The 23,719-nt window shown below is 46.1% G+C and overlaps 1 protein-coding gene across 4 annotated transcripts in view; it reads left to right on the top strand.

The window, feature by feature from the left end:
- The window catches only part of MYO5B (myosin VB), a 385,273-nt gene that overhangs the window by 198,315 nt on the left and 163,239 nt on the right, over positions 1 to 23,719 (top strand). For all 4 annotated transcript variants that reach the window (XM_027118483.1, XM_027118480.1, XM_027118481.1 and 1 more), the window contains one exon: positions 20,225 to 20,381. In XM_027118483.1, coding sequence (XP_026974284.1) covers positions 20,225 to 20,381 — 157 coding nt within the window. The remainder of the gene's footprint in view (positions 1 to 20,224; positions 20,382 to 23,719) is intronic.

The following is a 23,719-nucleotide window of genomic DNA, read 5'->3' as shown; positions in this document are numbered from 1 at the left end:
TGTGTGTGTGTGTGTGTGTGTGTGTGTGTGTGTGTGTGTGTGTGTGTTGATATGAACTAAGGATGACCTCAGGCCCACCGTTCCTTGTGCTTGACCAAGGTGGATATCAGATTGAGTCATATGATGAATGTGAGACTTTTCTCAAAGAAATGAGTTCTAAACTGTACAAGGAATGAACAATCTAAGAAATTAAAATATTAACGTCTTTTATTTTTAAGACTCTTTTAAAGAACAATTTTAGTTTCACAACAAGATTGAAAGGTAGGTACAGAGATTTCCCATATATCCTCTGTCCCCACACATGTATGGCCTCCCTCTTTATCCACATCACCCACCAGAGTGGTCCATTTGTTACAACTGATGAACCTATATTGACTTGTCATAACTACATAGTCAAAGTTCATAGTTTACTTTAAGGTTCACACTTGGCGTTCATGCTCGGTGTTGTGTACTCTGTGGGTTTGAACAAATGTATAATAACATGTATCCATCATTATGGTGTTGTATAGAGTAGTTCACTGTCCTAAGTAGACCTCTCTGCTTCATCTGCTCATCCCTCCCAACCCTGTCAACCACTGATCTTCTGACTATCTCCATAGTTTTATCTCTTCCAGAATGTCATAGAGTTGGAATCATACAGTATGAAGCCTTTTCAGATCGGCTTCCTTCGCTTAGTAATATGCATTTAAGTTTCCTCCGTGTCTTTTCATGGCTTGATAGTTCATTTCCTTTTAGCGCTGATTAATATTCCATTTTCTGGTTGTACTACAGTTTATGCATTCACGTGCTGAAGGACATCTTGGTTGCTTCCAAGTTTTGGCAATTATGAATAAAGCTGCTAGAAATATCCTTGTGCAGGTTTTTGTGTGGACATAAGTTTTCAATCAATGTAACTTCTAAAGGAAGATGCTACATGGAAATGTAAAGTGCTTCCTGGCATAAGGAAGGTAGGCTAAAAAGGGTAGAAGTATCGGGACTTCCCTGGTGGCGCAGTGGTTGGGAGTTCGCCTGCCGATGCAGGGGACACGGGTTCGTGCCCCGGTCTGGGAGGATCCCACATGCCGCAGAGCGGCTGGGCCCGTGAGCCATGACCGCTGAGCCTGCGCGTCCGGAACCTGTGCTCCGCAACGGGAGAGGCCACAACAGTGAGAGGCCCGCGTACAGCAAAAAAAAAAAAAAAAAAAAAAAAAAAGGGTAGAAGTATCATCAAGCAAAAGGATGTGAGTGACTGAAGGAAAACACTCTTAAAGCAGCCCACTTGAACTCGTATTTGAGGTCAGATGCAAAAAACCAAAACAAAGGCACTACCTAAATAGTCATACTAAACTCCCCAGATCGAATGCTCTGTTAAGAGATACTTGAATTTTCCAAAATTGAAAATTCAATGTTTTGGTATTTTTTAGGAACTAGACTGCAAATCAGTCGACTGCAAGGGGTATCAGTTTTTTTAGTGTTTTATTTGATAAATATTTGAAGTAAAAGTTGTACTGTTTTATTTGTCAGATAAAACACCTCAGAATTAAGGGATTTTTACTCCATTTTAGCTGATTAAAAAAGTCACTAAACATAACTCACTGGGGAATAAAGCGATTGGGATTGTTCCTCAATAGTATGCTATGTCTCATCTTTTGACACAACAGTTAGATTCTGATCAGCTCCAAGTAAAGGGGATTTTCAGTGCCTATCCTTCAGACAAACCCACAAAACTACTGTTATAATCCAAGAAAAATCAAAACATGTCCACACTAAACACTGTACATGAATATTTCTATTTACCCATGATGGCCAAAAAGTAGCAACAACCCAGATGTCCTCCAGCCGAAAAATGAATAAATAAAAGTGGTGTATCCATGTAGCAGAATATTGTGTGGCCATAAAAGGGAGTGACACATGCTGCAACATGGATGAACTTTGAAAACATTATGCTAAATGAAGGAAGCCAGTCAAAAGGTCATATATGGTTCCCAGTCCCATGAAAGTTCAGAATAGGGAGACCCGTAGAGACAGAGAGTAGATTAGTGAATGCCTAGAGTTAGGGGGACTGGTGGGAGGTGACTGATAACGGGCAGGGAGCTTCTTTATGGAGTGATGACAGAATCCTAAAGTTTACTTTGGTGATGCTTGCACAACTCTGTGAACATACTAAAAACCATTGAATTGTACACTTTAAATGGGAGAATCGTATGGTATTTGAATTATATCTCAGTAAAGCTGTCTGTTACCCACCCCCCCACCCCCCGAATTAATAAAAGGTGGAAAGCAGATTTAGAGATGTTATTTTAGAGAAGAAGGTGAACAGGAACTACATTTCTTAGGTGTTATCATTTGATACTATCATACTAGACCTGATAAAATGAGGTTGAGACAGGTGGCATGAGGACAGGGGGGGCAGCTGTGAATAATGTTATGTTGCGAAGAATCCTGTCCAGAAAGGTTTGTTTGTATTTCAATAGGTACGCACCACCTGGAGAAGAATTCAGTATCACACAGGCTAACCAATATGCATATAAATCTACGTTTTTATTTAAAAGAGAGGGTTTCTCCAAGTCGTAAGCTAGATTTTTAAATTTAAGCTTCATTGAATATAAAACAAGGATTTAAAAAGAAAGCGTTTAGGACTTGAGTTCATATAGGACTAGATCCCGGGCTGGGAACTGAGAGTCAGGGACAGCAAAGAAATGAAGCAAGAAGAGAAGGGGATTGAAGAAGAAACATTTCAGCAGCTGGGCAGTAGGGCCCATCTCAAGCTCAAGGTTGCCCCGCTCTCTGATCTTGCTTTCCTGGGCTCTGAAGGCCTTGCCCACTGCCTGATGCCTCCCACCTTTGGCCCTTTCCCTATGTCCCTTCTCCACTAGTCAAGAAGCCTGAACATGGCTCAGCAAAATGCACCAAGTTGTGGTTGCTGAGCAGGTTGGCCAGGTAAGCTCCCCAGTCGTGGAGCCTGTAGTGCTTCCCGGACTGGAGGTGACCATGGTATCAACAAGAATGTTAATATGCTCCAGATCAGCCTTTGACGAATATGGGATGGAGCACAGTCATGGCACTCAGACCAGAGAAGGAAAATGTGCTGCTTCCAACGGGAGCATTTCCTTCTGTAGACAGTGCTTGCTTATGGCGAGACAGTGCTTGCTTATGGCGGGGGGCGCAGGGAGGAGGGCTCTAGTAGTTGAGAGAGAACACGGTGTGGCTGCATGTGCCCTCAAAGATAACTGGTAACGTACTCCCAGGAAGCTGGGCTTCCCTCTCCCTGGGCACACCTGCTGCTCCAGTACAGTATTTAACTTAAAATTTAGAACGCGTGTGGATCTTGATAAAGGACACTAAAAATAGCACTAAAAATATTTAACCATTTGGGATTTGTGCAGCTGATGAGGGACTTCTCACAACCATTACTGAAAAGAGCCAGATTTCAGCATTTAAGATTACTAAAGGAAATCCTGGAATGTATTTTTGTTTTTTTTGTGTGTGTGTGGTACGCGGGCCTCTCTTTGTGGCCTCTCCCGTTGCGGAGCGCAGGCTCAGCGGCCATGGCTCATGGGCCCAGCCGCTCCGCGGCATGTGGGATCCTCCTGGACCAGGGCACAAACCCGTGTCCCCTGCATCGGCAGGCGGACTCTCAACCACTGTGCCACCAGGGAAGCCCTGGAATGTATTTTTTTAAAGAGTAAAACAGCAAGCCAATTCTGGTGCTGGGAATATTTGAGTATTGCTTTAATTACGTTACCCAACCCCCCAAAGCCTGCCAATATTCAGAACCCAAAATCTCCCCAAAGTCAATTGTTTGCATTAAAACAGTCCCTTTGCTCGTGGGGAGACGCTGTTTTGAATTTTTGACAAAAAAGGAAGTTTATTCTGACGGAGGTTCTTTTCCCTCAGAGGGCAAGGTTTTTACATAATTACCTTGTACCCTCAAAATTGTCTTTGGTTCAGCTCTCCAGTCCCCGTCCCCTGAACCCATCGCACAGCTAATTCCTGTCTCTGCGCTTCTCTTCTGTTGCTGCAAACTTCCAGCTCTTGGTCAAGATCCACCTTAAGGCTGTCAACATTGACATTTGACAAGATTCTCTGGGGGTCTTTCTCTAAGGTCTCAGCCCTCTTGGATCTTTCCCTTCTCTGAAGTTTCAGACTAGTGGCGGTCTCTTCCACACATTCCAGCACAAATGCTGCCCTTTGTTCTCGGTGTGCTGGGTGTCCCCCTGAGTGTCAGCCCCTCAAGGGAGCTGTTCTCATGTACTTCTATGCCAATCATCATGGTTTTTCCCTCCCCTTCTTGATGCTGAGAGGTTTGTAGGCACTCAAGTAAGGGTTAAAGATTCCCGACTCGGAAGTTGAACTCTAATTCTTGGGTTCTTGCCCACGTTGACACACCACCCCTGTTGAAGGGTACGTGGGCTCTAACCTGCGGGAAGTGTTCAGTGCCACACCCTCTGCTGGGCTTGGCAGTGGAGGGGGAAGGAGCAACGTGGGACTTTGCCAAGGAAACGCTGGCTTTGGATAAGTTACTTCTGCTTTGTACCCGTTATTGTGCCTGTAAAGTGGGTGAAGGAGTGTTACCTGATCTGCCTCATGTTGTCAGCAGAAGGGTAGACTGAAGTTTTAGATGCGATCATGTAGTAAGATAGAACTGATATTGACTATTGTGAATTTTGATTATCCCTGTTACATAGGTTTCCTATTTTGTTACCTCTTGGCCATTTATATCTGTGCTATATTAAAAGGTCTTGAGAGAGGGCAGGGAGTGAGTAGTCAATAGGAACTGTTCGAATAAGATCTTGGTTACTCTCTGACCCAGCACTCTAGCAGAAGGATCCAGTGATCTTCTCCAGAAGGTAGCCGATTTTCGGCCTGAAGCTGCTATTGCAGAAGTTCAATATAAGTGTACAGTTGACTCTTGAACAACATGGGGTTTAGGGGCACCAACTCTGCGCGTTTGAACGTCCGCATGTAACTTAGAGCTGGCCCTCCCCACCCGCGGCTCCTCCCATTTAACCTACCATGAGTTGTGCATTTACTACTGAAAAAAACTCTGCATGTTAGCGTTCCCACGCAGTTCAAACCTGTTGCTCAAAGGTCAGCTATAGTCTCTTCACCTATTAAAATGGTTTCATCTGCCATCTTAAAATCTCAAGGAGTGCAGGTGGGGAAGATGCCTTGGCTGACCGTAGAAGCCTGAGGAGTGGGGCTGGCACATTTAGACCTTCAGCGAGGATTTCCCACATGAGACAAATCTAAGACCATATCAAAAGCCTATGTGGGCCGAGAGAGTGGAGTAGCATTTCTCAATTTTTGTTTTGTTAGAGACGTTTCTGAGAGCTGGCGAGTTTTCCTGACAGCGTAATGAATAATTGACTTGCTTTCCATTATTAGGTTTTCTTCAGCCCATTAAAGTGAGTCTTTCTTTTGAGGACTCAGAACTGTCTAGGGACCCAGTGGGTATCCCAGGATGCACAGACTTGGGACGTTGTACTAAAGAGACCCATGAATGAGCGTGCTCTTGGTAAATAACCAGAGCGACCATTCATTGTGTGTTTGCTCTGAGCCCAGCAGTTACATGTAGATAATACCAACATTATCTACTAAGCCATGAGTTTGGTTCTGTGTTTGCTTGAACGCCTTCAGTCTGAAACAGATTGTTTTATGAAGCAGCCTCTCGTATGGTTGAACACCTGGTGTGGTAGAAAGAATGCTGGGCTGGATGTCCGGCTGGGGCTCTGCAACTTAACCTGGGGTGGCTTCCAACAAATCATGCAGCTTTTTTTGCCTCTGTTTCCTCCATGGGGGGAGAGGAAAGTAGCAGCACCTACTTCCAGCTGGATTTTCAGGGCAGGTTTCCTGGAAGATGGCCTTTTCATTAGTCCTGGAGGGATAGATAAGATTTGAGTATGAAACTGAGGGAAGGAGGGACTTCGCTCGTGGTGCAGTGGTTAAGAATCCTCCTGCCAATGCAGGGGACACGGGTTCAATCCCTGGGCCGGTAAGATCCCACATGCCACAGAGCACCTAAGCCCATGCACCACAACTACTGAGCCTGTGCTCTTGAGCCCCCGAGCCACAACTACTGAGCCCGTGTGCCACAACTACTGAAGCCCACACGCCTAGAGCCCGTGCTCTGCAACGAGAGAAGCCCGGGCACTGCAACGAAGAGTAGCCCCCGCTTGCCACAACTAGAGAAAGCCCACACGCGGCAACAAAGACCCAACGCAGCCAAAAATAAATAAATAAACAAATACATTTAAAAAGAAAAGAAACTGGGGGAAGGAGACTGAGAGAGAATTCCCCCTAAAGAAAAATACAGTGAGAAAGAGGTAAAAAGAAAGTGTGGCTGAATGTGGGAGAGCATGAATAGGGCCATTTGACTGCACCTACAAAGGTTTTGTGTTTCTTGGAGCTGACGGCAGCTTCCTTACAACTTGTAATTGTGGTGCCGGTTCTGCCGGTGGAGGGTGAAGCTCATGGGGTCGGGCTGATTCCTCTGCTGGCCCCAGCCCCAGCCCCGGCTCAGATTTCTCACAGCTTGGCTGCTGTACGCTGACTGCTGTGTTTTCCTAGTCTCCCGCTCTTCACAGTCCTGTGTGTCAGTCTGTCTCAGTGTGGTCCGCTGGACATGGGGTCCCTGGTGAGGCTGGAGAGTGCAGAAGGTGGTGGGAATTCCACCTCAAACCTGGTGCCGGGGCAGCTCCCTGGGCCACCTGGGATGGAGGCAGCCGAGGAGAACCTTTGGTCCGGTCAAGTGAAGCCCTTCCCTGTGCCATATTCCCTCACGTTCTACTCTGTACCCTCTTTGGGTGATGCTATGAAGTGACTAAAAGCAGGAAGTGGAAGGAGCGTGGGTGTGTTTACACTAAGAAAGAGGATGGTGAGGGCGGAGACACAGCAAAGTAAACAACAGCCAAGAGCTCTGTTATAAACTAGAGCTCATTATGGAAACAGGTAACTGAAGTGCTCCACATTCAACATCTTGGCTACTTTGTCATAGGAGACTGCATTTCATATCCAAGAAAACTACATAGAAAAGCAAATGCTGCCCTTTATTCTCCAATTCTGTATTGTCTAAGAATCCTATACACATATTCCTTGCCTGCTTAGAGCCCCCGTCGAAGGGCGAAGAATGGAAAAGCTCTTCCCTTATAGATCTGTTAGCAGAACATGGATATCGACCCTGGAACTTCTCCTGCTAGCTTCCCACTTGTGCCACTGACCGCCCCCCGCTGACCTTTGCTCTCAAGAAAGGCATGACTTCTCTATCCTGTATCAACCCCCCTATCCAGTGTGTCTTGGAGCCGTAGTTTCCACTGCCTTTATCTGCAAGTTGCAGAGACTTGCTTTGCCCTGAGTTTCCCTGGTTCCTTTATCACGTCTTTTTCTTAAAGGCTTTACTGCCCTGCTTAACTGATGCTTAGGCTCTAGTGCGTTGTAGTCAAACCCACACCCGCATGGTCCCCCTTACTTTACTTGCCTTTGGCGCTCTAGTTTACGGCTAGTGGGTCATAAGTGAGATTCCTAAGGCAGTCAGCTTCCTCGTGGCTCAGGTCTGTGGGTTTGTGCCTGGCAGTAGTGGTCTCATTTTTTTAAGCTGTGTAGGGAAAACACTGTGAAGGTGGAGCATTTATTTTTGTAGCTGAGTAAAGCCTACAGCAGAATTAGTCTAACATGTTTAATGATGTTCATAATCATTGTGCTACATGATAATTTGGGCATAAATATTAAATAGCTGACACAAATGACGGCAATTAGCAGTACCTTTCCGTAGCCAAACTCTTTCGCATTCTCTTTTTCCACCTACAGTATCTGTTCCTTCATCGTGAAATATTGAATGCGTTCTCGGCACCAGACTCTGGTATGTCCACCGTCTGCCGTAGGGCTTGGCAGTTCCTGACGCTACCCAGTGCTGAGCACCTGTCCTCCTCCTTTCCCATCCCCACCCGGTGCTGAGCGTTTCATACTTGAAAGGTTGGACAAGCGGTTTCTGGGCCATGAGGCTGGGTTGGCTGCATTCAGGAGAGGAAGGGTCCAGAGAGAGCTGAATTCAGTGAAGAGTGCCTCTGAACGGAGGCCTGTGAGACCCTTTTGGCAACTGGAGGCGGGGAGATGGGCCCACAAACACTGCCTTTTGAACCAGCTCCTTACACACTGGAGTAGGCTCCCCAAAATAACCAAGGCAGATGCAGCTTCAGGCCCAGGTGCGATATAATTTCATGGCCACATAAGAGAATCATGAAATTTCAAACCAGCAAAGGGATAATGATTCTCAGGGTGCCCAGACCAGCAGCATCCGCATCACCCAGGAACTTATTAGAAAGTACATCTCAAAATCCTTGCATTCCCAAAGGGCGGTGTTGGACTGTTAAGGGCGGTAAGATGCAGACAGTGTGAGAGTGCCATTTAGTCTTCCAGTAAGCTTCAGTTTTAAGGCCTGAAAGTTTATATATCAACTTTATGGCTTAAGCTACAGTGTTTTCCAGTGGAGAGAGCCTTGCCCCATGCCCTAGGGGGTCTCTGAAATCTGCCTCCCACCTCTACCAGCACACTTAGTGGTGTTTCTGATTGGCTCTTGGAAAATGCAGCAGGACTGGTGAAATGTAAGCATGGTTTCCTTGAAAGTCGTCATTAATGCTGTGTAAAGAGGCAGGATTTTGCAATCAGGAAAAGAAAAGAAAAGAACACTTTGAAAAGAGGTTCAGGGGTTCTTAACCATTTTTGTTCCATTTAAAACATTTAAATGTATCAAATATAATATGTACAATTACAAAGGACTGATTATATTGAAATTATCAAAATATTTTAGGAGTTTGTGATAAATATAAGGCATGGTTAATGCATTAGTGGCAGATCTAATAATAACCATCATTTTGAAGTAGTGGTGAGTGTAAATATTTAATGGTATCTGCAGCAACTGTAATATGGTGTCAGAGTCACAGGTTCTTCCTATTCTCTCTGTTTTTGACTATATTCTTTTGTTTTCTTTATTTTTTTAAATTGAAGTATAGTTGATTTACAATGTTGTGTTAGTTTCTGGTGTACAGCAAAGTGATTCCATTTTATATATATATAATTCTCTTTTTCAGATTCTTTACCATTATAGGTTATTACAAGGTATTGAATATAGTTCCCTGTACCATACAGTAGGACCTTGTTGTTTATCTATTTTATATATAGTAGTGTGTATCTGTTAATCCCAAACTCCTAATTTATCCCTCCCCCTGCTTTCCCCTTTGGTAACCATAAGTTTGTCTTCTGTGAGTCTGTTTCTGTTTTATAAATTCACTTGTATAATTTTTGGCTATATTCTTAACTGAAGAAAATGTTAAAGTTGTTAAAATTTAGTAAAAACTAAATAAAGATGTGCTTTTTTTATTCCATTTAAGTTCACAGGTCCCCCTGAATTGTGTTCATGGACCTGTTGGGAATGTGTGGGCCCCAGGTAAAGAACACCTGAAGCAGGAATAGGGCAGAGCTGTCTCCTTTCCCCAGCTATAGGCATTAGCAGGCAGCAGCACACCCCTTGTAGTGTGTGTGCATCTGCGTGCTTCTAACCAGTCTCCACTATTATTTCAACTCTGTGGGCATCAACAATGTAAATCCAGTTAATGAGGAGACTCTGCTTTGATTTCTAGGTGATTTATCATAAGCCATTAGCTGGAGTGTAGACTTAAATGTAAAGGCTCCTATTGTTTGCAGCCAGGAAAAATGGTTAATAAATTCACACATTAAGGACTGTGTAGCCCTTGAGCCTCTGTGTAGCTAATCGTTGTTTTACGTTCAGTGTTACATGGTATTAGGCTGATATCAACCATGAATAATTCACAAGGTATTTGAATTTCAACGAGTACCTGAACATATTTATATAGTGACCCATTTAATTAAGCTGTTGAGCGGTGGTTCTTAACCCTAGCAGAACTAATGTTATAGCAGAACTAATGTTGTAGCAGAACATCAGAATCACTTGTGGAATTAAAAAAAAAAAAAATATCTGGGCCCCACCTCCAGAGACTGTGATCCAGTTGGTCTGCTGTGGAATCCAGGAGGGGGAGTTTCGTAAGTTCCACAGGTGTTTCTAATATACAGCCAGGGCTGATGAACAAATGATGGTTCTTTGCAGTCAAATTGTTGCCAGAGGCCGTGACTTGCCTGTTGGGGTCTTAGTGCCCTAAACTTCACCCTCTTCCCTGAGCACTGCTTGTGCTTTCCCACCCTTTGCACAGCCTGACACCTCTGCCTGGAATGGCCTCTTGGAATAGATCACCAAGGGCCTGGAATGCTGAAGACGCTAAAGGCATCCCACAGGCCACAGTGTCTCATGAGAGGGTGCTTAGCGGGACGTACATACAGTCAAATGAGTGTTTTGGAAGTATCTTTCCAATGGCAATGAGGAGAATGGATTGAGTAGGGGCTAAAATAGGCACAGGGGGACCAGCTATGATGCTGTGGAAGAATCCCGGAGAGAAAGGATGAGTATCATTGTCCAGAGGGCAGTTGTGCGGATGTGCTTGGCTCTTGGGAGACAGCTGGGTTGGGGAGGTATATCTGAGTGTGGACAGCTTTTGGGTGGCAGTTGTAGTCATGAGGAAAGCTGAGATCACGTTAGAGGCAACCTGGAGAAATGAGAGGAGATGCTGAAATTGACTTGCAGGGATGCCCTAATATTTAAAAGATGAATGGATGAGGCAGTATTTATACGAGAAATCGTAAAAGACCTTGTATCTTACTGGTAGCTTGGCAGAGAGAGTGCAGTGTAGAGAAAGAGGATGAGCTTTAGACTGAGGTGCTCAGATGCACCTGGCTTCAGATACTAACTAGCTGGACTACTGACCAACGAGAAGCCTTTTTTACCTGAGTATTGCTTGAATGTGTTCCTTCACTGCAAAATAGTTTCCAGCACCCAATGCAATAGAGCTTGAAAAGCGTTTATTTGGTTCTGTAGGGTACAAATATGTGTATATCATAGTTTACCCCCAGCTAATTATAACATTAAACAAAATAATTCTGTAAAGTTTAAAATCACAGGAAACATTTGCCTCTGTTGCTCACCTTCATCTAAACCCACAGATTTCTGAGTTTCAAGGTGTATCTTCAAAATTAGCGGGTAGCTGCAGTTGATGTGGAGTATCGCACAGCTCAGCTATAACCTGGATCTAGAATCAGAGTTCAGGAATAGCAGGAGGTCTTAAGGATCATCTTCCAGCCCTTTCGTTTAAAAGAGGAGAAGTTGGCACATCCCCGTTCACACCCAGGAGCCCCCCACCCAGTTTGTCTCGCTCTGCCCTGCTTATCTTCCAGTGAGGGGTGGGCTTGACTGAGTTCCCAGAGGTTCTTTCTGTGGTGCGTTCACATCTGAGAGGAGACAGCCTCTCCTGGGAACAGTGAGTAAGTGGAAGGAGATGGATTCATTTTGCTACTACCTGTATCACACTACACCTAGGAGGTTTATAAACAGAACTTAACACTCGGAAGGCCACTGTGAAATTGATATTGAAAAGGAAAAATGATACTTGGGTATGAAATGCACTAAGTACTTAGCTCCTGCACTGTAAGAAGGTTCAATTTCATCTTAGTAGACACTTAGGACTCTGACTGTTCACTACCCGTTAAGCAGTTTTCCATGAATATTTATGGCCGCCTTCTTGAATGGCTTGAGTTCTGGGCTGTGAGCACACAACGCTCCCTGGGAGGGTGGCAGTGTAGGACATTAGTGCCTGATGGCAGAGGTGCTCAGAGATGCTTGTCTGCCTCCCTCACACCTAGAGCCCAGGGCCTGCTTGGGCCGTGAGCCTGGAGGACCCCTCACATAGGTGCCCTCCCTCTAGCTGGCCAGGACATATGTCCTCCTTCCCACTTTGAGCCAGGCTCTCTTGTTGGCAGGCTTCATAGAATCTCTAGCTTGGAGCTTTCTTGCCCAGCCCCTTCTCACAGCAGAACTGTTCTTTCTAGTGCCCCAACCTGGAGAGGAAATCTTTAACTTTAGACTCACTGTAACTGTATGGCTCTGTTTTGAGCCCACAACTGCCTCACTGTAATTTTCTGTATCCTTCTCACCTAACTTTACCTCCATCCTTACCTATCTCTGTCCCCAGATCTTACTTTTCCCTCCCCACAGAACCCAGTTTTATTTCCGCCAGTCTGATTCTGCCTTCTACCTGGCGTTACATGACTTCCCCCATTCTGATGGGGTTTTGATATCATTTTGTATTAATATAGTTGTGTTTGTATCCCTAAGCATCCTGTTTCTTTTTTCTTGTTGAGTTTCTAAGAGTGTCATACCGTATATAGTACTGTCATTTTTTTTTAGCTGGCATTGCTTCTAAGGTTCATTTCCATTGTTTTCTTAGTCTGTCTCCCAGTTATTAACTCTGTCCCTGGTACTGACACAAATATCTTTGTTCAACAGAAATTCTTGATTAAAAATTCTTTGTATCCCCATTCTCTGGTGCAGTTCTTTTTCTTTTTTAACCATAGTAGATGGCCTGCATTGTGATGATGGTGTTGAAAATATCATTAGAGACTAGACAGATATAGACAGGCAAGAGACAGTAGATTGATTATCCCATTAGTGAATAGAATATATTCTACTGACGCACCTAAATTTTCAGATGATTTGTTACTGGAGGAAGAAACGATGGAGGGACTTAATGATGTGTTCAGAGACAGGGCATCCTTCCTACTGCGTCTGAGCCAGACTTTCCCTCCCTCCTGTTTCGCACCTCCACTGTGTGTCCGGGTTTTGTTCCCACCTCTTCACCTCTCTCAGGGAGTGCCCAATCCAGGGAAAGAGAGTCGCACCTGCCTGAGGATTGAGGCCCCTGCTGTCAGCCCCCTTCCCATGAGCGAGCTGGGGAAACTGAACTCAGGGCAGGAACCACCAAGTTTGGTTTGCAGGCGGTAAGTTGCACATCTCTAGGGGGCACCAGACCCTGGCCTCAGCCTGTATAGACCACCATACATGACAGCCCTTACTAGGGCTCTTTTCTTGACACAATCCAGGTGCTGGCCTGCCCATCCAAGCCCTGCATCTGAGATTGGCCATCATGGAACTTACCATCTAGTGGGGAAGGCAACGGTAGAAGGACTACTAAGTAGATCAGTAAAGTATTAGTAAATTGTATGCTGAATGCTATGAAAGTAGGGTGGTCAGGGGAGGGCTTCTGAAGAAGTGATGTTTCAGCTGAGGAGGTGATGCTACGCCAGCCAGCACTGAGGACACAGAACACCTGCTTTATGTCTAATGTCCTAACCGAGGCTAGATCTGTTAGGGGGCTTCACTAATGGATGCTTGATTACACATGAAGGGGCTGTAGTGGTGATACAGAGATGTCACAGCATAACCCAGTGGGAAATTGTACAGGGGTGAGGAAGCCTGTGTTCAAATGTGCACTTGGTGTCTTACTAGCTGAGAACTCTGGGAAGATCACTCGGCCTTTCCAAACTTCAGTTTTATCCTCTTTAAAATGAGAAGTTCTGGCACCAATAGTCTCGTGAGTCCTAAGCGAGAGATAACATGGCCAAGAGTTTTGTACACCATTCAAGCATGATGTGAGTAGGTGGTGGTCATGAATTACCATGAAAAGTAGTAAGGCATGAGCCGCCATCAGAGTATGATTGAGTACCAGGCATTAAGAGTTGTGAGGTCAAAGAAGGGAAAATAAGTTTGAACTGGAATAGCTTCAGACAGCTGTGAAGTAGGAAGGAATAAAGAAACAAGCCCTGTGTGGCTTGAGCGTCATGAACAAAGAGAAGAGTGGCGCGTGATAAAGCTGGAAAGAGAGGTGCTGCTTCACGGGGGGTATCGAACATGATCCCAGAGCTGGGAGCTTGGAGGCAGAGGGGTGCCATTGGACGGCTTAAAGCAGGGGGAGAGGTTTGATCCAATATTCACGACAAAAGGTCATATGAAAAGGTTGCCTTACAGGGCTTCCCTGGTGGCGCAGTGGTTGAGGGTCCTCCTGCCGATGCAGGGGACACGGGTTCGTGCCCCAGTCCGGGAAGATCCCACATGCCGCGGAGCGGCTGGGCCCGTGAGCCATGGCCGCTGAGCCTGCGCGTCCGGAGCCTGTGCTCTGCAGCAGGAGAGGCCACAACAGTGAGAGGCCCGCGTACCGCAAAAAAAAAAAAAAGGTTGCCTTACAGCAGGATGACAGTGAGGATTAGAAAGCTGCTATTGCAATGCTTGTCAGAGATGATGGCTGGCACAAGGAGGTCCAGAGACGAGAGCGGTCTGTACTGGGAGGTGAATTCAATAGGGCATGCTGTCTGGAGGGAAAGGGAGGAATCCACAGTGACTCCAGGTTTCTGGCTGAAGTGGGTGAGTGGAGGCTGGTGCCACTTACACAGAGAAGGCCTGGATCGGGGCACGGGAAGTGACGGTGAGGCTTCGGCCCCAGGAGCCCTGCAGGTTCAAGGTTGAAGCAAGTGCCCGCCCTCCGGGAGCTCTCAGTTCAGTGACTGATGTGTGGACGCACTGTGGCAGTTAGAACAGGGGGTTCCAGGTGGGAGGATGGTGGTGCCGCACCCGTCCGCAGGTGGAGGGCCTGGCCTCTTTGTCACAGCCAGGGCTTCTCTCAGTCAGAATCGGCTGAAGCAGTGCTTTCCTGATGGTTCTGTGTGCACATTGCTGATGGGGAGGCCACGGGTGATGCAGGAAACCTGAACAAGGCAACCCTTCAGCGGGGTGTCCCCGCAGTTCCCGCAGTGTCTCCCTGGCTGATCAGTCCTCTGCAGTGTGGACCTCAGGTGCCTGGACAGCCTCCTTTTCCACTCTCCAAAAATGGGGACGGGGAGAGAGGTTGGCCTTGCTCAGGGAGCTTCAAGTGCTGCAGTGATTTGGTGGGAAACTTTTACCAGAAGAGCAGGTGGCTTAGCAGCGATTAAATCCTGCCTCTCAGATGTCAAAGACAGGGATTCCAGTGTGAACCAGGGAAAGTCTGTGGTGCACGTGTTGGAAGCTGGAGAGTGGCTGGTACCTGACCGGGAATCCTGTGCTCTTGCCTGACGCAGAGGCCTTCAAGGGGCTTTTCCTGCTTAGGGTGGTGCTGCCTTCCTGAAGACAGCCTGGGCCTAAGTAACGGCTGGTATTTCACGGCATGAAATGCCATGGCCATGGGTTAATTTTTCTAAATACAGGCAGACCTTGTTTTATTGCCCTTTGCTGTATTGTGCTTCACAGATAATGCCTTTTTTCTTTTTTTTTACAAACTGAAGGTTCATGGCAACCCTGTGTCAAGCAAGTCTATCGGCACCATTTTTACTCACTTCAAGTCTCTGTGTCACATTTTGGTAATTCTTGAAGTATTTCAAACTTTTCCACAATTATTCTATTTGTTACCGTGATCTGCGATCAATGATCTTTGATGTGACCATTGTAATTATTTTGGGGTGCTACGAACCACACCCACGTAAGAGGGTGAAGTTAATTGATAAATGTTTTGTGTGTTTTGCCTGTTCCTCCAACCGGCCCTTGCCGCATCTCTCCCCGTCTCCTCGGGCCTCCCTATTTCCCGAGACACAATATTGAACTTAGGCCAGTTAATAACCCTACAGTGGCTCTAAGTGTTCAAGTGAAAGGAGGAGTCAGTCGCTGCAGCAAACTGCACTGTGGTCTCGTTTTAAGAAACGGTCCCAGCCGTCCCAGGCTTCAGCACCACCACTCTGCTCAGTCAGCAGCAGGACGCCCCCGCCCGAGCAAAAAGATTACAGCTGGCCGAAGGCTCAGACGGTGGTTAGCACTTTTTTTTTTTTTGCAATAAAGTGTTTTTAAATGAAGGTATGTACATTGTTTTTTTATAGACATAGTGCTATTGTGCACTTAATAGACTACAGTATAGTGTAAACATAACTTACATGTACTGGGAAACCAAAAACTTCATGTGATGCTTTATTGGGATATTCTCTTTATTGGGATATTTGCCTTATTGTGGTGGTCTGGAAACGAACCTGCAATATCTCCAAGGAATGCCTGTAAAGGGAACCTCACTGGGCTCAGGAGAAAAGGACTGACTGAAAACTAAGTCATATCTGTAACTCGGCCAAATGGATGGAGCCATACCTTGGCTGTGTTTCTGAAGGACACTGGGTAGAATTCCACACTCATAAATGTCTCCCCCACGACCAGCCCTAAGTAATGGAAGTTTGAAACGGAGAGCTTTCCCCCACCCACACTTCTGTTACAATTTTGATCACAGAATCATCGAATGTCAGAGACAGATTAAATCACTGGGGGAGTCCATGTCACAACCTTGTACTTTACAAGATGCAAAGACAGAGACCCAGAGAAAAGAAGTGACCCAAGGTCACACAGCAAGTAAAGTGACCACACAGGGCCTGACATCAATATGGGATGAGAGGTGACAATGCCTCACAAGTGGCACAAAGCAGATGACGTGAGACTTCAGAAGGCAGAGAAATCATGGCCTGCCGGGCTGCCTGAGACAGGTTGGACTTCAGCAGAAGGGTGTATGTTGAAGGCGATTTCAGGTGGGGGAAAACCATAAATGGCAGCGCCGGGAAAGTGTGCAGTTTCAGAGACTGGCGCGTAGCTCATTTTGTCTGGACTATAATACCCTCATCTTATGCAAAGCGTAGAGATCGTTTCATATAATCTTGCAGCAAATCTGTAAGATGGGGGTATCCTCTGTCATGTGGTTAAGGCTTACAAAGAGCCTGCCGATGGCTGAACCAGGACTCAGACAAGAGCCTCAGACCAAAAGCCTGGTGTTCTGTTCTTAGCACCATAATATGCCGACGCTCGTCAAGGGTTTTAGCGTTGGGATGTGCATTGCGGAGGAGTTCAACTAAGGAGTTTGGACTTGATTCGGTAAGCAATGAGTAGTTAACTTTTTTTGAGCGGGGAGAGCATGATTAGAGCTGTGCTTCAGACATTTAATCTGGCAGGAATGTTAGGATGAATTAGAGACCTAGGACCCTAAGTCAAGGTGACCACCTAGAAGAGCATGAGCATGGTTGGGGATCAAAGTCATAAGAGACTGGACTGAGATAATCTGAGGGTCAGGAAGTCAACTACCTTGCTTGAAGTCAGACAGCTAACCAGTGCACGTGAGGTTCAAAATCAAGTTTGTTTTTACTGCCCGTATTCTGGTCTCGTGTTCTCTAGTTGAGTTGGAAGCAAAGCTAATGTGGGTAGAACAGACTGAGGATGCTGTTGCACCTCATCCCGTTACAAATAGTGTACAGATATGTAATGTGCACCCAGCCACGTAGTAGACTAAGAGTGGGAGGAGGTAGGGTGTGCAGAAGTGCAGTAGAACTAAAGAAAAATCATCCATTTTTAAAAATATTTTAAGTTGGTCTCAGTAAGGGAAGTTGTTGAACGGTCCTTGTTGGTCTAAGAAGAGTTGAATTTCCCTAACTTTAGTCTTATCGGCATCAGTTTGACTATCCACCAAATTAGCTGGGCGTTAGCACTAATGGTCGTTGCCCAGACTCCCTCATGCCCAAGAGCCTCAAGTGTAAAGATTTGAAACACTTGGGGATGTTTATAAGCTCTGATAATAGTTTGGCCACATATATGCGTTTTCATCAAAACACCAAAGTTAGCTTCCATGTCCTGCCAGTTTTTTGTTTCCCTGCCTTTGATTCCCTCTTTTTGTGAGGTCCTGACACTTTGTTGTCACGTGAAGTAGCCCTGCCTTTTCGCCTTTCTGGCCACTTACACTTGGAATAGCCTGCTTGGCCCTCAAAGTTTTCTGCCTCTTGTGTGGGTCATTCTCTTTCCTGAGCATTATGTGACTTTTCAGTCATTTCCCAGTGATGCGCAGGGCAATGCCCATCTTGACACAGCAAGTGAAAAGTGACAGGTGTCACTGGTCTGTGCCACCTTTTTTTTTTTTTTTTTGCGGTACGCGGACCTCTCACTGTTGTGGCCTCTCCCGTTGCAGAGCACAGGCTCCGGATGCGCAGGCTCAGCGGCCATGGCTCACGGGCCCAGCCGCTCCGCGGCATGTGGGATCCTCCTGGACCGGGGCACGAACCCACGTCCCCTGCATTGGCAGGCAGACTCTCAACCACTGCGCCACCAGGGAAGCCTGCCACCTTTTTTGTGTCAGATGTAGTATGTTATCTGGGTCTCTTCGCAGTTCAGTTCCCTCTGTGTGCTGTGTTGCCGCAGGGAGCCTGGCAGCACTCACGACCCCCAGCCCCCCACCAATCTGATTAATTCTCTCCTGGCATCCACATATTGCTCCCGGGGATCCTTATTAAGTTATTTGGACAGTATATACCTCCGCATTCGATGTGGTTCTCTGTGGAGGACTAAGTCTTAGACACAACCTGTGCTCATCCTTTTTAGGTTAAACATACAGACTTTGAGCAAAACTCCAAACTTTTGGGTATGGCTCCTGCAATTCAGTTCTCCTTGTTGCAGATTCAGGTAGTTTTAAAGGTGGCATCAAACTTGGTTCTCTTTCATAGGTCTAAAGCCCAGCTTGTTAGACGCCTAGTCCCTTGGGATGGTTGTGCTTCTGAGCAGTTCTCTAAGGAGTTGATTTTGATGGTATTGAGAAGAGGAGGGGTGACACCTGTCCTGGTCCCCAGGGTCCAGTGGATGTCATATAAAATTTAAACAACAGATGAGGATCCACAGGCTTCTTCAGAGGCGCCCTTTCAGTATGAAGATTTCACAGAACCAAGGAGAGGAGAAACACTCTCATGACAGTGGTATCCTGGAACTACAAGGGCTCTCCGGAAGCCACTTCTTGTTCCATCCTCCAAATACTAGGTGAGATTCTATGTAGCTCTTCAGGTAATTGGTTTTATAGCCAGTTTGAAAGATGAGGTTTTTTCAGCTTCATCTCAATAGCATCTACTCGCCATCTGTGTTCACTCAAGTCCCTCCCCACTTAGTGATGGTGTGTGAGCGGAGACTGCTCAGCTCTTCGCTGACCTTGAAGAGCAGCTGAAGGTTAAGGTTTCTTCAGCCCGGCTACCACACCTGACTCTCCCCCGGGGCCCCCCTTTCAAGCCGGTTTTTGTCTGTCTTTCTAGTTCACCTCCAGTTAACATCAGTGTCATCACACCACTTTTTCAGCTTCTCAGCTGTTGGCCCAGAAGCAGGGCCAACATTCATTCACCTGTGCTGATCAGGTACAATCTACCTGTGCTGATAATTGCCGAGGTGGGGCAGGCCGTTCTTTCTGTAGCCAGCCCTGCCCAGGAAGCCACAGGAGCTGGTGTTAGGAGTACTGGGCTGGTGCCAGGAGACCTGTGTTCTAAACCTGACTTCACGCGCCTCGGTTTCTTCACCTGGAAAGGAAGAGGGCTGGTTGATCCCTAAGTTGGCTTCTCCTCCAACATAATATTTTATCTCGGGTGTATTCTCTATGCCAGGCACTGTTAAAGGTATGCAGTTTGAAAGCAAAGTGCCTGCCCTCCTCCTGGCAGTGGATTTGTGGCTGGAGGTAGATGGCTGAGTATAGCTCTTACAAGCAATTCGTTTCCCAAACTCGTGGCGCAGATGTTTGTTCTTACTCCCTGCTTGAACATCCGTGTTCCTTGGAGACCAGATAGGCTACGTTTTCCATTACTTGTCTGTCTCATACCTGTCTCAAAGGGATACATACAGATACATTTTATCTGATGTAGAGTATCTGCTCTCTGCCTCCCATGTAGTCTGATTGAACTCCCTCTTATTGCAATCCATAGCTGTTTATCTAATTTCTGGGAAGCTTGAGGCAAGATTAGCCTGGTGGCTAGTAGCATGCCCTTTGTGGTAGATCTACATGAACAAAAATGTTCAGAACTGTGTCTGCTGGCATGCTAGGCTCAAATACAAGAGGAGAAGAAAAGAACCTTGCTCTTGAAGAAAGTGGCACAAGATGGGCATGTAACAGAAAGGCGAGATTATGTAACTGAAAGTGTATATTTCTGTAAGTTCTCAGGGGATGTCTTTGGAAGGGAGTGGTCTATGGGATACTGCCTCCAGAGAGAACTTGGGAGAGTGACCCGACGGCTACATCCCCATTCCCTCAGGTCATAAAATAGGATTTGTAAGCCCTTCTCAGAGCTTCTTTCTCCCACTTTCAGATCTTGTGCACGCAAGCGTATGAAGGAAGGTGGGCTGTTTTTACGCTGCCCCTCACGTTTACTCCTAAACGAGGGAGGGATGCTTCTGATTGGGTTCGGGCCCTTGTCAACAGTGTCACTGGATGGCGACAGTGTCATTGGAAGGCGACCATGCCCTTCCACGGCCAGCGACTGACCAAGGCTTTTTCCTTTGCAGAGACGAGAAGAACCAGTCCATCATAGTCAGCGGGGAGTCTGGAGCCGGCAAGACCGTGTCGGCCAAGTACGCCATGCGCTATTTCGCCACGGTTAGTGGCTCGGCCAGTGACACCAACATCGAAGAGAAGGTCCTGGCGTCCAGTCCCATCATGGAGGTAAAGCCATCCAGATGTCCTTGGCCTTCTTGTCTGGAGTCCCTTCTGCTGGCACTAAGACTGCTTGAGTGTCCAGCCTCGCGTGGCAGATCACAGAGTTCTTGGAAGCCACTCACACAGTCAGCATTCATGCCTCTCCCCGAGAACCCATTGTCCACTGCTGAGGGAAGAATTTCAAAGGTGCCCCTAAAACCACAGATCTGGGAATATTCTGACCTGGTAGCCCAGGTCCCCAGTATTGGATACAGTGGCCTCTTCATGTTTTCCTTCTTCCTTGCCTCTGCTGAATACTGTTGTGACAGTCCTCCCCCATCTACCGCCGTCTCTGCTGTGTTCCTCCCCACTGCTGCCATCCTGTGTCAGCACATCAGTGTCCCACCAAAACCATTTGATGCTATGAAGGTCCGCTGAGTCAGGAGGGCCGTCTTCATGGGGGTGAGGAGGCCTAGATAAAAGATTCCCCTTTTTCCCAAAAGATATTTGGACGTTTTCTCTTTTGCGGGGAGATAGAGTCCAAAGCTATGTGACTCTTTTGGGGGGAGATAGAGTTCAAAGCTATGTGACGACACAGAATCTGTTGAAGATCCTCAGAAAATGTTACCTTTGTTGGCACGGACAGGTCTTGCCTGTCTCTTCACCACCCCGACCTCCCGGCTGGGTGGCCTCAGAGCGGCCGATGCAAGTGCAGGGCCAGAGATATTTCCAAAACCTCGGGTCTAGCTATAGTAGACCATGTTACAGGGTCAGAACTCCATCTCTCTTTTTCTTCCGTTCCTTGTAAACGCTTCATTCTCATGGAGTTGAGCTAAATGGCTGCACAGTCCCTGGGCCAGCTTTGATTTCCTACTTTTGAAGCTGAGGCTCTATTGTCTGGGCTGCAGTCTGGTAGGAGTCGGCCCTTCTGCCAGCCCCGAACAGCCCCCTTGTTTTAGGAAGAAGAAATTCAGTTGAGGCCAAAGGCTGCCAGAACAGCATCAGGTTTCTCTGCACAGCCGTGAGCCCCGCCGAGTAAGACACAAAGCACCGGTGTGGTTGGTCCTTCAGATTATTTTGGGGCTGGGGGAACAAGAACCTGCCTGGACCTTCCCGGGTCCCCTCTCTCTCCCTCTTCCTTTACCAAGTGCAGGAGTAAATTGAGTGTCAGTTCATGGGAGCTCGTTGATTATCCAGGCAAACTCTCCTGCCTACAGGGTTGCATTATCCAGAGAGGTTTTACTCTCTGCTGAGTAATCAGACACACTGTGTTCACTAAGAATTAGACGAAAGCAAGTTTTGGTATCTGTTCTTATATGAATTGGGAAGTGGTCAATGCAGTTGAAGGCATTTTTACCAAACAGATAAAAACACACAAAAAAGCACTTTTATTAGATTACAGTTGTTCTTAAACTTGACTGTGCATCAGAATCGCCTGGAGACCTTGTTAAAGCAGATAGCTGGGCACCACCCCCAGAGTTTCTGATTCAGAAGGGCCTGAGAATCTGCATTTCTCACAAGTTCCTAGGTGATCCTGATGCTGCGGATCTGGGTCCCACACCTGTTTGAGAACCATTTATTGAATAAATATTAAAAAAAATAGGAAGGAGTCACTGGAAAATATGGAAGAAAAGGGAATAATCCCCCATGATCCTACAGCCTGCTAATAATTGTTCCATATTTTGGTATATTTCCTTCCAGCTTTTTCACTGAATATTATAGTATATGCCTCCTCCCCATATCATTAAGCTTTTTACAAACTTATTGGCTGCAAACATACATTAATAGATGGTTTTACCATAATTTAACTTCCTTTTGTCAGACATTTAGTTGGTAGCCTCTTTGCTCATAGCATTTATTCTAAGCCCCAAGGTGGCGGCCTGGCCATGGCCTGGATTCAGGAGACGATCACGGACTTGAGTCCACACCCCACTGGGCCGTCCACTGCAGCTAAGACAGCACTCTGCGATTAGCATCACGTTTCATCTTAGGTGGGAGTGAGACCAGGATTTCAGCTTTTTCTTTGCCTCTGAGTTTAAAAATTCAGTTCATCTTTTAGGTAGTAAAATTGCAAAGACACAGAGTGCCTCTTCTTTTGGAGGTAAAGTACATACTTATTCTGGACAAAACAGGGAAGGGAAGAAACCTGTTTGATCTCTGGTGACTGAACACAGTTCTTGTTAGACAAGATGGGAATTTAGTGAAGACAGATCACCACATTAAGCAGGTACAAGACACAGGGGGGAATGATTTTTTTTAATTTTATTGTTTTGTTGTAATAAAACATACGTAATATAAAATTTATCACCTTAACCACTTTAAGTGTGCAGTTGAGTGGTATTAAGTACGTTCACAGTGTTGTGCAACCATCACCACCATCCATTTCCAGAATTTTTTTTTAATCATCCAAACAGAAACTCTGTACCCATTCAGCAGTAACGTCCTATTCTCCCCTCTACTCAGCCTCTGGTAACCTCTGTCCTAATTTCTGTCCCTGTGAATTTGCCTCTTTGGTGTCTCTCATACAAGTGGAATCATATGACATCAGTCCTCTTGTGTCAAGCTGATTTCGCTTAGCATAATGTTTCCAAGGTTCATCCGTGTTGTAGCACGCATCAGTACTTTGTGTGTTTTTTAAATGGCTGCATAAATAACATTTTGTTGCTTGTATGCACCACATTTAGTTTATCCATTCCTGCGCTGAGAGTTGGGTTGTGTCCACCTTTTGGCCAGTGTGAATAATGCTGCTGTGAACATTGGCGGGCACCTGTTTGGGTCACTGCTTTGGGAATGTTTTTTAAATGACCGTGATCTGAAATGATCTAATGTTTTCAGTATCTGTTAGAGCTTGAGTAGGCTGGTGGACTGCTGGGGAGGCATGGAAGAAATGTGAGAGCAACAGGCACACCCCTAGAGAAGGAGGAGTGTGTACATGAACCAGCCTGTTCTTGCATGATGTCATGTAAACACATGTTGCAGTGGTTTGAGCTTAAAACATTAAATTTCTAAAGTTGTGCAAATTGGTACTTTGGAAATTATGTGGGTAAGTCCAGAGGGCTCATTCTGTCAAATACAGAGTTTTGTTATCATAGAGACTATCCCTTGAGCTGTTATTGAGTGTTACATTTGAGAGAAATGTTGGACGTGAACATGGGAAGGAAGAATTATTGCCAGGAAGAATTCTAGGTGGAATTAGAGTGTTGCCAAGCAGAGAAAGAGCAGCTTCTGTTCTGCCAAAACCCAACTTTTCACAAGTTCAGAGTCTTACTTGGGCCCTTGTGTCAGGAAGCCCAGTCAGCTTTGTGGCTCCTCAGAGGGTTACAACCAGTGCAAGTCATGTTTTAATCAGGGCACAGCTGATTACT

This window comes from Aethalodelphis obliquidens, unplaced genomic scaffold (genome assembly GCF_003676395.1).
Source record: "Aethalodelphis obliquidens isolate GAN/ISIS:26980383/991018 unplaced genomic scaffold, ASM367639v1 scaffold19, whole genome shotgun sequence".
Lineage (NCBI taxonomy): Eukaryota > Metazoa > Chordata > Mammalia > Artiodactyla > Delphinidae > Aethalodelphis > Aethalodelphis obliquidens.
Note: the sequence above shows the minus strand (reverse complement) of the source record. Positions and strands in the feature narration are given on the sequence as shown.